Source organism: Halichoerus grypus, chromosome 1, assembly GCF_964656455.1.
Source record: "Halichoerus grypus chromosome 1, mHalGry1.hap1.1, whole genome shotgun sequence".
Classification (NCBI taxonomy): Eukaryota; Metazoa; Chordata; class Mammalia; order Carnivora; family Phocidae; genus Halichoerus; species Halichoerus grypus.
Genome location: NC_135712.1, coordinates 195,727,929 through 195,744,466, shown reverse-complemented (window position 1 = coordinate 195,744,466; position 16,538 = coordinate 195,727,929). Strand labels below are relative to the sequence as shown.

The following is a 16,538-nucleotide window of genomic DNA, read 5'->3' as shown; positions in this document are numbered from 1 at the left end:
AGTAATCAGAAAATCAGGAAGGAATAAGGGACAATTTCAAGAGTAAAAATACTGGAAAATATAATACATTTTCCTCGTCCTTCTGACTTTGAATTATGTTTGACAGTTGAGGCAAAATTTAACAGTGTCTGATGTGGTTCTCAAAGTCTGCAAAGGAAATATTTAAGACAATTATAAAGGTAAAGAGATATAAAAGTAGGTAAAGTTTCCACACTTGGCTCAAATTAATAGAACGATGACAGCAGCCAGTATGCTAAGTTATGCACAGACAGGGTACTCCCTAGGGCAACCACTGAACAGCCACACACAGAGAGACATTCAAAACCACTATACACAAATCAAAATGACTTGAAAAACAGTGACAATACCAAATGGCAGAGGGGGATGTGAAGAAACCAGATCTCTCATCCACTGCTGGTAAGAATGTACAGCCACTCTGGAAAGTAGTCTGGCTGTCTCTTTATTAAACATATGATCCAGCAATTGTGCTTCTGGGTATTTACCCCAGAAAAATGAAATCTTAATGTACATGATTGCTCACAGCAGCTTTATTGTAATAGCTAAAAACCAGAAGCAACCAAAACGTACTAGAGTAGATGAATAGCTAACCAAACTGTAGTACACCCATGGAATACTACTGAGCAATAAACTGATACATGCGAGAATGTGGATAGCTCTCAAGGGCATTATCTTGAATGAAAAAAGCAAATCTCAAGAAGTCATATACTATGTGATTCTATTTATGTAACATTCTTGAAATAACACAGAGATGGAGAAGAGACTAACAGTTGCCTGGGGTAAGAGAAGGTTGGGGGGCAGTGTGGGGTAGATGACGGGGGTAGGAGAGAAGAGCTCTTTGTGGTAAGGGAACAGTTCTGTATCTTGACTGAGGTGATGGTTATGGGAAGCTACATGTGATAAAATGACAGAGAACTACATATACTTTATACATAGGTCAATTTCCTGGCTTTTATATTGTACTATACTTAGAGGAGATGTAACTAATGGTAGAAACTGGGTGAAGGGTACACAAGACCTGTCAGTACCATCTTTGCAACTTCTCATGAATCTATAATTATTTCAAAATAATTCAAAATAACTATCAAAATTAAATTTTTTTAAGACGTCTGTTCATAAAAGTTATTTGCTTTTTCAGCCAACATTATGAGGACCCCTAGTGCCAGGTTCTCTGCTAGGGACAGAGGAAGAGCTCACATCTTCAAAGAGCCTCCCGTTCAGTGGCAGAAAGACCAGTCAGCCAACACAGGCCAGGAGGAGAATTCTGCACTGTGAGAGGTGGATCCTGCTCGGAGGAGAATTCTGCACTGTGAGAGGTGGATCCTGCTCGGAGGAGAATTCTGCACTGTGAGAGGTGGATCCTGCTCGGAGGAGAATTCTGCACTGTGAGAGGTGGATCCTGCTCGGAGGAGAATTCTGCACTGTGAGAGGTGGGTCCTGCTCGGAGGAGAATTCTGCACTGTGAGAGGTGGGTCCTGCTCGGAGGAGAATTCTGCACTGTGAGAGGTGGATCCTGCTCGGAGGAGAATTCTGCACTGTGAGAGGTGGATCCTGCTCAGAGGAGAATTCTGCACGGTGAGAGGTGGATCCTGCTCGGCTAAACCAGTACCTGCATCAAGCTGCTGCTCCCCGCTCATCTCCACAGACCAGGAGCTGCCTCCTCCCCACGCAAAGGGCAGGCCTTACAGTTCGGCTATGGTCTGAAGATTACTTGCACGTCTCAAGCACTTGCTCCATGGGCAGCCAAGGGTCCAAATGAAAGTGCTGGAAAATCAAAAAGAACACATAAACAGCCTGAATCCCCAGCATGTTTACCATTCATAAGACCTGGCACTCCAGTGAGTTAGGAGGGCACATAAAACAGACACACACTGGCAGAATAGAGGGGATTAGAGAAAAAAATGGGTACCTTTCCTAATTTTGGAGACTGCGTATGTAAATGTGTGTGTGTGTGTGTGTGTGTGTGTGCGCGCGCGCGCAGACACTGCACTACCAAGATCTTGATATCTAAAAATCACAACAAACTAACATGTATATGAATCACTCTTTAACCTTAGATGTAGGATTTAGCACCATGACTCCTACCCACAAAAACCCTAATTCCTAATGAATTTCTGAAGGAAAAAGGTAGCTTTTAATGCTCTGTCTTATCCAATGAATAAGATTAAGGATATATTACTTTATCTAGTTTTTTATTGCATTTATCTAGAATATTATGCAGAACCAAAAAGTATCAATTACATTAGTCTACAGTTACACTTATAAAGGGAACCTCTCCAAAATAAGCTTTGAACCCATTTGTTTTTTTAGAACAGCTTTATTATAATTCACATACCAAAATTTCCCACTTTAAAAAGTGTATAATTCCACAGTTTTGAGTAAATTTACAGAGTTGTGTAACCACCACTATATCCAGTTTTAGAATATTTCCCTTCCCCTGAAAAAACACTTCATACCCACTTGCAGTTCCTCCCCGTCCTGTCCAGGCACAGAACAAGTACCTGACCTTCCTAGGGCTCCACAGCGAGGAAGTAAGAGAACCAGGTTTCAAACCAAGCAAAATGTCTATATTCCATGTCCTCAAGCACTGTATTTTACTGCCTCTCAGTGGGAAGCAACTGAGGGTTTAATTTTTTTTAAAAGACTGTATATATTTATTTATTTATTTAAATTAATTAATTAATTTATTTATTTGACAAAGACACAGCGAGAGAGGGAACACAAGCAGGGGAAGTGGGAGAGGGAGAAACAGGCTTCCCATGCAGCAGGGAGCCCGATGCGGGGCTCGATCCCAGGAGCCTGGGATCATGACCTGAGCCAAAGGCAGACACTTAACTGACTGAGCCACCTAGGCACCCCTGAGGGTTTCTTTAAACGTAGAAAGGAAATGATCAAATCTGTGTTTTAAAAAAGATCCCTCTGGACCCAAGTTGAGAAACCATAAGGGAATGACAGCAAAGAAAACATGTAAGCATAAAACTTCTACCTGGCAAAAGACACCATAAATAAAATTCAAAGGTAAGAGAGTTTATCTTAAAAGTTCTCATCACAAGAAAACAGTTTTTTTTTTTTTTTGTAACTATGTATGGTAATGGATATTAACTAGACTTACTCTGGTGACCATTTTGCAATGTATACAAACATCGAGTCATTATGTTGTACACCTGAAACAGAATATTATTTGTCAATTATACTTTACTAAAAATAAATAAATAAATAAGACCATGGAGATGGGTGAAAATATCAGCAACATAGAATAGGTTCATTTCCATATACAAGCTCCTGTAATTCAACAACAACAAAAAAGAAAAATGGGCAAAATATATAACTGATCCACATTAAAAAATCAGAGTTAAAGCTTATAAAAATGTGTTCAATCTCATTAGGAATGCGGAAAATAATTTTTAATTATATACGACTTTTTCACCTTTCAGATTGGTAAAAATTTTAAAACTAAAAAAGTCCAGTGTTGACAAGGAAGTTGGATGAATGGGAGAACTTCGGAGTACAGATTGGTACCACCTTTTTGGAGAAGAATTTAATGAAAAATAATTTAACTTACAAAGATTTAAAAGACACAAACTCTTTGAGCAGCAATTCTGGTATTAAGAATCTTTCATACAAAACACGTGTGTGGGAGGCTTCATAACCAGTGATGCTTGCAACAGTATTATCTTTAATGGTGAGAAACCAGAGACAACCTATGTGTCTACCAAATGGGAATGGAATGGCCACATACATTATGATACACCTGTACTGGGAAATACTCTACAACCATTAGAAGAATTTAGGTAGATCCATAAAAGCACATGGGAATGTTGTCTATACTGCTGAGCGGAAAAAGCAAATGAAGGACATTATTTATATTAACTTTTTAAAATCCTGTATCCATTGTTTATTTGACTACATTTGTGACTTTTTAAAAAAAGATTTTATTTATTTATTTGAGAGAGAGAGCAGGGGGAGGGGCAGAGGGAGAGAGAGAGGGACGATGAGACTCCCAGCTGAGTGCAGAGCCCAACGTGGGGCTCGGTCCCAGGAGCCTGAGATCAAGATCTGAGCCAAAGTCAAGACACCCAACCAACTGAGCCACCCAGGTGCCCCTACATTTGTGACTTCTAACAAATGATTTAACTCATTTGTGCCAATGGCATCATTCATAAAAGACGGATAACAGTACTGTACCCACTTCAGAGGACTGCTATGAAGATCAGTAAAACAATCCGTGAACAGCACTCAGCATAGAACTGCCCACGTGGTAAATGCTGAGTTAATGTTAACTCTCTACAGTGTTGACTGAGTCAAGTTCCTATGGCACTAACTTAGTGCATCATCTCTACAGAGAACACCCTGTCTCTTCATCATGGGCTGATGGAGCAAAGCCAAGGCCACATAAATATCTGGTGGTTCAGTAGGCTTTGAAGATGTGATCCACTGCTTATGTTCATAAACTCTTGGAATATGCCAGCACATTTTGTGCAGAGAGCCACCTAACGCAAAATGATTACACACACACACATACACACACACACACACACACATCATATATATAAAATAAGTGAAGCTTCAAAGCCAAGGACAAGAGAGAGTTGGGAAAACCACAAGACTTACGAAGCTGAAAGCTAAGGCTGTGATATTTTTTTTAAAGATTTTATTTATTTATTTGACAGAGAGTGAGAGAGCACAAGCAGAGCGAGAGGAAGAAGCAGGCTCCCCACTGAGCAGGGAGCCCCATGCGGGACTTGATCCCAGAACCCTGGGATCATGACCCAAGCCGAACACAGACGCTTAATCGACTGAGCCACCCAGGCATTCCTATTTTTTCAATCTTACAGCATCACTAAGATTTTAACCAATGAACAATCAGTTCATCATCTTAATAGGATTATGAGAAATAAACTGATGAAGACTTTTGCTGTGGAACATCTGTTAGATCTCTTCATTGCTAGTATGCTCTCTTTCTATACAATGAGGGGGGCAAAAAGCAGTAAAATATCCGGGAGCTTAGAATATGGAAATTTAATTCATTTTTCATTTATTTCCTTTTATTTCATTTACTTCCTATCATATTAAATTGTTTTACTTTATTTTATCATTGATTTTGGTATTATAATTCCTCCTGTGGTGGGTGACCAAAACACATTAGAGCTATTCATTTAAATAAGTTCTCATGAACTAACTGATCTAACCTTGCTCATCTTCTTTAGAATATTTTGGTGAAATACAGTGCCTAGATACTTATAAAGGGCTCTAAGAAGACATACTAAAGCCCTTATGAGCCATACTAAAAGCTAAGTGTACAAAATAAGCTTTGAGGTCAAACACACACACACACACACACACACAACAAAACAAAAATGAAAACGAAACCCAGGCAGAATAAAATGAAACTGAATTCACTATTTCATTTTTGGAGCTACATCAGTGTAAAACCATGGAATACTTCCCTTCTGACAGCTCTTTTAAAAGGCCTAAAAGCCATATGAACAACAACCAGCCTTCATCTTGTTTTAGCTTACACATGCAGTCCACACCCTAAGCCTCTACTAGGCCAGCTTCATGTTAATGCACTTTGTTTTCAAGGCTAAGACTAAACACTGAGTAAGAGCATTATTACATGGAAAAATTACAATAATGCAAGAGAGATTTCTGTGGGAGAGATCCTCAGTCAAAATCATTTAACAGTTCCAACACAAGTATCTTTTAAAGCACTTATGTAGAAGGAAAGAGACTAAGTGTGGCTCTAGAGGTAGGTATCCAGTCCATATAGTAGTTGCAAGAAAATACTTTAATTCAGTAAGTATTTACCAGGTAATTAAAAGGAAAATTCCCACTGAAATGTTTAAATTTTCACTCTTATCCCTCAACTTAACAGATGGAAGTCCAGTAATAATTTCAAGTATGCTGTTAAATGTGGTAAATGCAAACAATTCAGCAAATCTGATGCTCTATTTTGGGCATATCTGTAAAGTAAATGCCCTAGACAGCAAATGCTAGTGGTAGCATCACTGTATTGTTTCGTTCCCCAACAGATGTAGCTTCCGACTGGCTCTACAACAGTCAAATCATTACTCCCTGACCTTGTACACATCCTCTCTGACAGGCTACCTAAATTAAATGTTTTGCTTCCATCTGTCAAATGTCAATGTAATTTGATTATTAGGGATAGACATCTTCCATTGTTTCATTAAGTTGTTTATTGCTGTTGCTTTTAACCCACTGCTCCATGTCTAACTAGGGAAATTAAAAAAACAAATTAAGTCTAATAAAGTCAATCTTAGCCACTCACATCGTCTAAATTAAATCTGACCCTAACTTAACTTTTCCATGATTATGTAAACCCAACACAAGGCACATCTATCGCAGTCGAACAAATCAGTACTAATGAATTTATAAAACCAATAAAACTTCTAAACAAAACCCAGAACTCAAGAATACCTTAATTTTTTTTTTAAAGGTATTCAACGTCACTGTCAGGAAAACGCAAATCAAAACCACGTTGAGATATCACCTCACACCTGTCAGAATGCTATTATCAGAAAGACAAGGTAACAAACTTTAGCAAGGATATGAAAAAAGGGAACCCTCGCATGCATTCTTGGTGGGTATGGGAATTGGTTGCAGCCACTGTGGAAAACAGTATGGGGGTTCCTCAGAAAATTAAAAATACAAATAACATATGATCCAGCAATTCCCCTTCTGGGTATTTATTTGAAGGAAACAAAAACATGAACTCAAAAAGATATCTATACTCCCCTATTCAATGCAGCATTATTTACAAGAGCTAAGACATGGAAGCAACTTAAGTGTTCACTGACGGATGAACAGATAAAAAAATGTGGTATACACCCACATATACACAATGGAATATTCTTCAGCCACAAAAAAGAAAATCCTGCCATTTGCAACAACATGGATGGACCTTGAGAGCAGTATGCTAAGTGAAGTAAGTCAAACAGAGAAAGACAAATGCTGTATGATTTCACACATGGAATTAAAAACAAAAAACAAAAAACAAAAAAAAACACCCCAAACTCATAGATACAGAGAACAGACTGCTGCTTGCCAGGGGTGAGGGGTGGGCAAGATGGATGAGGGTGGTCAAACGGTACCAATTCCAGTTTAAAATAAATACGTCCTGAAGATGTAAAGGGCAGCATGATGACTACAGTTAACAATACTGTATCATAAATTTGGAAGTTCTTATCATAAGAAGAACCATAAAGGTTCTTATCATAAGAAAAAAGTTTTTGTAACTATATGTGGTGAAGAATGTTACTAAAACTTACTGTGGTCATCATTTTGCAATATATTCATATATTAAATCCTTATGTTCTTCCCTTGGATTAGTACAATGTTCTATTTATATCTCAATCTAAGACCCTAAATGATGAGGCAGTATTTTAAAAGGGTTGTTGTGAACTAACATGAGAAATATTTAAGTAAAATATGCCATAAGCATACAATGTAATACTACACGGCCATTAAAAATTGTGTTAGAGAAATGTTTTCTTTCCAATCAAAATCCCAAGATTTAAGGGGCTCCTGGGTGGCTCAGTTGGTTAAGCGTCCAACTCTTGGTTTCAGCTCAGGTCGTGATCTCAGGGTCATGGGATCCATCCCTGTGTTGGGCTCCACACTCAGCAGGGGTCTGCTTCAGATTCTTTCTCTCCCTCCCTCTGCCCCTCCCCACTAGCCCTCTCTCTAAAATAAATAAATAAATCTTTAAAAAATCTTTAAAAAATACATGAAATAAAATAAAAAGCTAATTTAAAAATGCACCTAAAAGAGAAAATGCACAACCCAGCCATATTTTTGTAAAAGATGGTATTTGATGAGGCTAGTTCCTTCTACCAAAATATTAAGATAGCATGGTACTAGTGCAAGAAAAGACAAATACATCAATAAAGTAGAATAAGGCTGAGAAACAGATGCATTCATATGAGGATACAGTGGGTGATAAAATGGCATCCCGTATCAATTGTGAAAGGTCAAACACACAAAGAGTGTTAAAGAACTGGCTATCCATTCTAACAGGAAAAACACTGGATCCTTACTTCATGCTGCCACATAAATAAATTCCAGGTAAATTAAAAGAGCAAATCATGAAAAACAAGACTCCAAACAAATTAAAACATAAGGGAATACAGTTTTAAACCCTGGGACAGCATAGACATCTTTAAGCAAGGAAGCCATAAAATGGAATATTTAAAAATACTTAAAACTTCTGATTGGCAGAAAGACACCATAAACAACTTAAAAACCAAGCCACAGACTAGAAGAAAGTATTTCCAGCATATATAATACACAAATGATTAATAGTCATAATCACAGAAAGCACTAATAAATCACAGAAATAAATCACAGAAAGCATCAATAAAGAAAAAAGGCCAAACCTTTTTGGTTTGGAGAAAAAAAGTCAGGTATAAACAGGAATGTTAGAGAAGAAATGCAAATGATCAATAAGCATATGAGAATATGTTCAATGTCAAGGGCTAAAATGAGTTATTTCTCACTCAGATTGGCAAAAATAAAAGATTAGTAACATCCAATATAGGTGAAAATATAGAAAGAAATGGATGCTGTCATTACTAGGTGAAGAACACAAATGGCTACAACACTTTTAGAGAGAAATTTTATTCCATTAAAAATTTAACTTGCATTCTCTACAACCAAACAATTCCATTTCCAATATCTATTTCAGAAAAATACCCAAAGAAAATAAAGAAATAAGTAGCATAACATTTTTAAAGAAAGAGATGAAACTGTTGTCTCTTCCAGGGCATACACGGAGAAGCACCCCCATGTGTACGATGCAAGGGCCTAAATGCATGCTTGAATACTGTCTGCACTAAGGGAGAAATGAAGATCTCAACATCCATCTGTAAATCAGGGCACCTCCCTAACACGAGGGCTAAAAAGAATAGGACAGTTTCATAGGGACAGAGCTTATACTGGGGGTGCTCCACAGTTTTGGGAATAGACAGTAGTTTATACACACACAGGCATACCTCATTTAATTGCAATTCACTTGATTGTGCTCAGCAGATACTGCAGTTTTCACAGATTGAAGGTCTGTGGCAACCCTATGTGGGGCAAGTCTATCAGTGCCACTTTTTCCAAGAACATATACTCATTTTGTGTCTGTGTGTCACATTTTGGTAATTCTGGCAATATTTTAAACTTTGTGTTGTTGTATTTGTTATGGTGACCTATGATCAGTGATTATGACTTGCTGAAAGCTCAGGTGATAGCATTTTTTAGCAGTATTTTTAAAGCAAGGTATGTACACTGTTTTTTGGAGATATAATGCTACTGCATACTTACCAGACTATAATATACTGTAAACATAACTTTTATATATACTAGGAAACCAAAAAATTCCTGTAACTCACTTTATTGTGGTATTTACTTTATTGGGGTGGTCCGGAATGGAATGCACAGTCTCCAAGGTATGCCTGTATCTGTCTATGTATGCATACACATAAAAAGAATATATATACACAAAACTATTTCTACAGCTACAGATACATACGTGCAGAAGCCTTTAAAATGGTCTGGAAGAATACATCCAAGTCGCTATCAGTGGTTATGAGACAGACTCAGGTACAGAGCTAAAAGGGAATTTTTGCTTTATCTGCACCGGATAAATTTTTTAGGATGACAATGTATTCATATGTGTATTTCTATGACTTAAATTTTTATTTTAAGAAAATGTATTTATTAAAATGGAAATTTATTCATTTTTTCAACAAATATTTACCAGAAACCTATGTGTTTGGCCCTGTAAAAATGTTAGAGAGATGTCAGTGAAGCAGGACAAAGACCTGAAGGAGCCATGGAAGGAAAGAGCATGCCAAGCAGAGGGAAAAGCCAGCCCAGAGGCTGGCAGTGAGAGCACAGGAGCTGATTCCAAGAACAGCTACGGGACCGAGAAAGCAGAGGCCAGAGAAGCAAGGGAGCAAACAAGAGAGGGCAGCAGGACATAATTCACACCACCTACCACTCCCAGACTGCTCTGGGAGCATCTCGTGCCTGCAGCCCTAAAGTAACTATGGTATTTACCAGGGACCCTACTCCTCTGGGGGCAATAACACATGAAGGCAATGCTGGTGGTGAATGTAAAATGCTGCAATCACGTTGAAAAACAGTCTGGTAGTTCCTCAAGACGTTAAACATCAAGTTACCATATGACACAGCAATTCCACTCCTTGGTGTATTTCCAAGAGAACTGAAAACATGTCCACACAAAACACGCACAGGAAAGGTCATGGCATAACTCATAATAGACAAAAGGTATGAAACAACCCAAATGTCCATCAACTGATGGATGGATAAATAAAATGTGGCATATCTAATACAATGGAATATTATTCAGCCATAAAAAGGAATGAAGTACTGATACATGCTATAATTAGGTAACTTTGAAAATATACCAAGTAAAAGAAGTCAAACATAAAAGGCCACATATTGGGAGGTGGGTGGAGGAAAGGGCAATTGGGTAATGGGCATTAAGGAGGGCACTTGATGTAATGAGCACTGGGTGTTACATGCAACTGATGAATCACTAAATTCGAGCCCAGTAACTAATAATACAGTATATGTTAACTAAATTGAGTTGAAATAAAAAAATTTTTTTAAAGAAAAAAAAAGCCACATAATTAAATGTATTAAATGCTTCCATTTGTATAGAATGGTCAGAACAGGCAAGTCCACTGAGACAAAGATAGATTAGTGAGGCTGCCAAGGGCTAGAGGGAAAGAGTAATGGGAAGGGACTACTACTGTATACAGAGTTTCTTAGGGGAACATTGAAACATTCTAAAACTAGATTGCCATGACAGTCCTACAACTCTGAATAAAAACCATTCAACTGTATTGTACACCTGAAACTAGTATAACATTCTGTATCAACTATACTTCATCAATAAAAAAAAAAACCAATCTGTACTACTATACACTTTAAATGAGTGAATTTTATGGTGTATGAAATATATCTTGATCAAGCTGTAAAAAAATAAAGTCATCTTAAGAACACAACTGTGCTTTTAAAATAACATTATTTCTTGGGGTGCCTGGGAGGTGCAGTTGGTTAAACATCTGACTTTTGGTTTCAGCTCAGGTCGTGGTCTCAGGGTTGTGGGATCGAGCCCCACCTTGGGCTCTGCACTTATCGCAGAGTCTGCTTGTCCCTTTCCCTCCCCTTCTGCCCCTCCCCCTGCTCTAAGTTAAATAAATAAAATCTTTTTTTTTTTTTAGAACAAAATTCACATTTTATTTAGGTTGAAATAAACTATACAAAATTGATTTTCTTCACCAAAAATAACAGCAATATTTTCTGTATTATTCCTAGATAAACCACAAAACACTTATTTTTGTAGGTTTTCCAGGTTTTGTTTATAAATCAAGACGAGGCAGTAGATATAGTCATGGAAAAAGACAGAGGAAAACAGACAAATCGGTTGTCAGTATCCATGGCCTCTGATCCTGTCTTGACCATCAACAGAGGTGTTCAACATACACCTGCTAAAAAGCTTACGAAGACTAGGTGTTCTACATACACTTGCTAAAGAGCTTATGAAGATGCAGGCTCAACAAAGGAATGTAAACAGCAACAATCCAATGTGGAACAAAAATGGCAGGTTCTCCCATTCAAACTTTAACTGTAATTTGTTCCTTTAAGTTTATTTGATAAAGACAAAATCTCTACTGCAATCCTTGCCTGGTAAGCTCACCTGTTTCTCTCTCTCTCTCTCTCTGGGTAACTCCCTTAACTGTCCATTACAGATTTTTAACATACTAACACTCCTACTATTTAAAGGTCACTCTGAGCTTCATTGTAACATTTTATAAAATGTACTCCTTCCTCCCATACCTCTTCAAAATCTTTGTCTTCTAAGAACTGATAACTCAATACCAGACAATTGGATCCAGTGACAATTTATGTTTTATCTAAAATGACTTAACCAAAACAATTCCCAAGTGCCATTAGCAGAGATCCCACAGAAGTGTAATGTGGCACTTTCAGTGCTATCTTCTGGAACAGGTATGTCTCCAAAGCATGAGAGTTTAAACAGGGGCCATTTAAATAGGCAGATTGTCAATGGCTAATGTACTCAATGAGAGATCGACAGGTCAAGATATTCAGTGATTAAGTGGGGCCTACATACACCCGACAGCTTTTCTGTAAGATGTTTTCAAATTTCTTACAGATTTTTCCAAATATCAAACGTAAGAGAAAGCCTACTTTAAAAGTCTTTTAGGTATTTTCAATGGTTTCTGAGTTACCTGTAGGAAGCTCTGACTTAGTTGTATAGAGTTTGATATATGTGTCCACCATTAAATCCAGATCATGTTTTATATCAAAATTTATGTTAAGCAAAGCCAAGTTACTTGACCTTTGGTCTGTCAAAGTGTTCCTCGGGTATGCTTTGAGACGCTTTCGCCCATTTTCATAGCGTTCATTCTCAACCTTCATCACAGGAAGAATACATAGGACTTTCAGCAATGCATAAACATTAGGAAAAAACTTGATGTCTGGTAGATGCAGGGCTTCATAAATGGTGGATGGAAGCTCTATATCTTTCCTTCTGTGTTTCCACTTGATTCTCCAGCAATGCAGCTCAGCTGAGAGTGTGTGGGGATTGGGCAAGTCACTTCTGTACATGTCAGCATGATGCTCGTCCGATGTATTAAATTTGAGCTGTCCCATGACAGAGGGTACAAGAGATAAGCATTTAAGAGCTCTGAGGTGCTGTTCTGAGAATATATCTTTCAGTTCCTGAATAATGTGTTCCACTGTTGGAACACTTAAGAGTTTCTTTATAGTAACTCTCAGAAGTGAGCTGAGATTCCAGGTTACCTTGCTGGGCTCTGCGGAATTTCCCAGGGAGTTTCATCGGAATATCAAGCTTAGTTGCCAAATTTGTGGCTTCTTCGAACCAAAATTCATGATAAACTTCAATATTTTTCATCATTTCATTTAGTGAATGCAGCAGTGCAGTCAAGCTACTGGCTGCAAAGAAGACATCAGAGGTTTGCCCTTGGAGGTTTTTCCCAAAGGCTCTTGTAAAAGAACATTTTTTTTTTAATAAATTTTTTTAGAAGATTTTATTTATTTATTTGACAGAGAGAGACACAGTGAGAGAGGGAACACAAGTAGGGGGAGCAGGAGAGGGAGAAGCAGGCTTCCCCACGGAGCAGGGAGCCCGATGTGGGGCTCGATCCCAGCACCCTGGGATCACGACCTGAGCCGAAGGCAGACGCCCAACAACTGAGCCACCCAGGCGCTCCAAGACAGAACATTTTTAAGAACAACAATGGTAACGATGAAATCGAAATCTGTTACTGCACTACAGAGTACAAAAGCTCGACCAGATATATAGTTATTCCATCTAATATTTGTATCACTATTTATACCATCTAAACATAAAACAAGTGCTTGTAGGAGGTCCACTAAAATTTCAAAAGCATCATGCCTGCCTGTCCACTTGAGAATGGCAGATTTCCTTCAGTTCTTTACCCTTTTCCTCATTGTTCTGAAAGAGGACAGAAATTACATTGTCAAGCTCCAAAAGCAATTGTGGAGATCGATGGAAGAAAGAACAAACTTCCTCAATTGTTCCTAACGCAACAGATATTCCCACAACAGGCACTGATTTTGCCAACCACATATTTAAGGCACAGGAAGAGCAAAGTGTGTAGACAGCTTGGGGATATTTCTCTAAAAGTCTAGAAGCAACGGCTTTCATTTTGGAAGAAAATCCCCTGAACACAATGTAAGCCTGGCCACGGCAATACTCCATGTTTAACCCCCACTTCTCAGTTATCATAGTGTGAAATTTTACAGCCAAAATTTCTGCATCAGCTTCGTAAGACAAGAAGCCCACAAATTCCTCTCTCAGGTTATGAGATTCATCAACAAACCTCACCAACACAGGCAAGTGCTCTTCCCCTGCTATGTCCACTACATCATCAGTGATGATGGAAAAGAAGTGGGAGTCTCTCACTTCCCTGAGGGTCTCCTCCTAAATGCAGCTCTCACAGATGTCTAGCATCTGTTTCTGCTGTGTTTTCGAGCAGAACAATGTGTTAACTGCTGTTGTCTCAAAGCGCTTTCTCAGAACCTCTTCGCCAGAATTTATCCGGCACTCCAGCAGTGCTTGGAAGTTATCCGGAGTAAACAGACCCTCTGGGATTTCATCAGTTTCATGCCCATCCAGAGGTATGTTTTGTTTTCCCATAAGAATCAAAATTTCAAATAAAGATTTTAAATATTCTTTGTTTTCTTTCTCTTCAAGGCTTAAAGGTAAAATGTTTTCATCCTGTTCTTCACCCCCTTCTTCTGCACTGGGATTCTGAGCGTTGCTGTTGTTTATTTCTTTATGTTTTGGTTCCTGTTCAGAAGTTTCATCAATTTTTTTCTGTTTCAGCGTCCTGATTTCATCTTCACTCAATTCTTTTGTTTTTCTGTGTCTACTATGTGGATTGTTCAAATGACTGGTAAGATCAAATATTGTTGGTATTGCATTATCTCGAAGAACTGTCCTATAAGGACTCTCCCAATGACTTCACAAGTATCTGCTTCAATTAATTTTGAGAAATAAAATAACCCAATCATTCTTTAGTTTTCTGATGCCTCTGTAAATGTATAGTTCTACACAGCATAGAGGTCTCAAAGTGTTTGGCACATAATCGATAATGTTTATTTAGTTGATCAGGTGTTTTATCTTCTAAGTCCGCTCTCCTACAATTCTCCACCCACTTCTGGCATCTGGCTGGATCCCGCGGGAACCTGAAAAAGGCCCGGTCCAACGTGCTCTTCCTCGTGCATCGTCGCCCACCCACCGGCTGGCCCAGCCCTCCCCTCGCGGCCTCCTCAGGGCAGCCCGCCTGCCCGTCGGGGTCAGGGATGGGGAGCCAGGCTGGCCGGCCGGCTCAGCAAGGCCGGCAATAAATAAAAACTTTAAAATAACATTATTTCCATTTTCAAATACAGAAGCCAAAAACAAAAAAGAGACAAGAAATCTGGGTACCATTAGGATATGCAACAGAACAAGGAGAATTTAGCTGTCATTGGTTTTTATTAGTTAAGGGAATGCTATGCTTCAACGGATAAATTCCAAATTACAGTTGCTTAATCCAATAGCTATTTCTCACTCAGAGATAGTCCAAACAGGTGTTCCTGATGAGTAGGCACCTGTCCTCCACATGGTAATTCATCAGGCCAAGCACCTTCTACCTCATAGCTCTGCATCTTCAACCCAGGCTCCCCAAATCATTGAGTGTAGGGGGATCATTCATGGAGGTTTCCTTGATCCAGGCCTTCCACCCACATTCTATTGTTAGAATTCAGTCACATGGACCCCATCTGACTACAAGGGAAGCTAGGAACTGTAAAGTAGCACTTCCCAACATTAAATATGAATGCTTAGAATTAGTACTACCATTTTTTAGAACCTACATTAATAGATAATATCAGTGATTTTGTTTAAAGAAGGCTCTATGAATCAACAGTAGTGATACTAATGAACTGCCATGGAATTGCAATTAGTCAATAAATATTTACTGAGCACATACTATCTGCCACATACTATTCTAAGTAAACAAACAGAGGGAAGGAAAACCTGCCCTCATGGATCTTACAATCTAGTGTGGGAAGACAGATAATGAAGTATAAAGTATGCTGAATGACAATAAAAGTTAGGGGGGAAAATGAGGCAAGGAAGGAGGACACGGAGTTATTACTTTCAAAAGAGTAACCAAGGCCTCAGTGATGAGGTGACATTAGCCAACACCTAAGGGAAATAAGGAAGTGGGTACCTGGGGAAGAACATTTCAGAGAGAAAGTGCAAAGATCCTGAAGTGGGAGCTTGTGTGGCACTTTGGAGGCCACTGCTGTTGGAGCAGAATGATCAAGGCAAAGATGCTTAGGAGATGAGCTCACAAAGGTACCAGGCACCAGATTATATACAAACATGTAGGCTGCTGTGAAGATTTTGGTTTTGAGGAAGCCACTGGAGGATTTTGAGCAGAGGAGAGACGTAATCTGACCTATCTTTCAAAAGGATCACTTGGCAACTACGTTGAGAACAGACTGTTAAGTGAGTAAGAGCAGAAGCAGGAAGACCAATAAACAAGATCCTTAAACAATCCTGGCAAGCGTGCTAGCGGCCAGGCCCAGTGGTGAAAAGGGTTTGAGAAGGGTAGAAGGGAAACTGGATGTGGCATGTGAGAGAAAGAACAGGGTCTGGGCTGACTCCAATTTTTTGGTCTAAGCAATAGAAAGGATGAAACTGCCACCTGGGGGTAAAGTCTGAAGGAGGAGTGGTCTGAGGAAGAAAAAGCAGGGGTTTCAATAGAAAATCGACCAATATGATTCATTTCTTCATTATTAAAGGTTCGCTCTTTGAGTTTTCAGGAAAACTTTTTACCATCAACAAAAGTATAATTATTACACTCTTTATATGAATAGCATTCCCAATTTATAAGCTATTTCCAAATGCTATACTTCATTCAAGC

General features: G+C 38.7%; 1 protein-coding gene and 2 pseudogenes across 9 annotated transcripts in view; all 3 read right to left on the bottom strand.

Moving 5' to 3' along the window:
• Positions 1–16,538, bottom strand: part of SFMBT1 (Scm like with four mbt domains 1) — a 124,057-nt gene that overhangs the window by 53,317 nt on the left and 54,202 nt on the right. For all 9 annotated transcript variants that reach the window (XR_013449630.1, XR_013449633.1, XM_036102583.2 and 6 more), the window contains one exon: positions 1,628–1,782. Coding sequence is in view for 7 of the 9 variants with exons in the window: in XM_036102583.2 (XP_035958476.2) it covers positions 1,628–1,655 (28 nt within the window). In the remaining 2 variants the exon portion in view is untranslated. The remainder of the gene's footprint in view (positions 1–1,627; positions 1,783–16,538) is intronic.
• LOC144379567 (52 kDa repressor of the inhibitor of the protein kinase pseudogene) lies at positions 12,277–12,991 on the bottom strand (annotated as a pseudogene).
• Positions 13,402–14,850, bottom strand: LOC118542376 (52 kDa repressor of the inhibitor of the protein kinase-like; annotated as a pseudogene).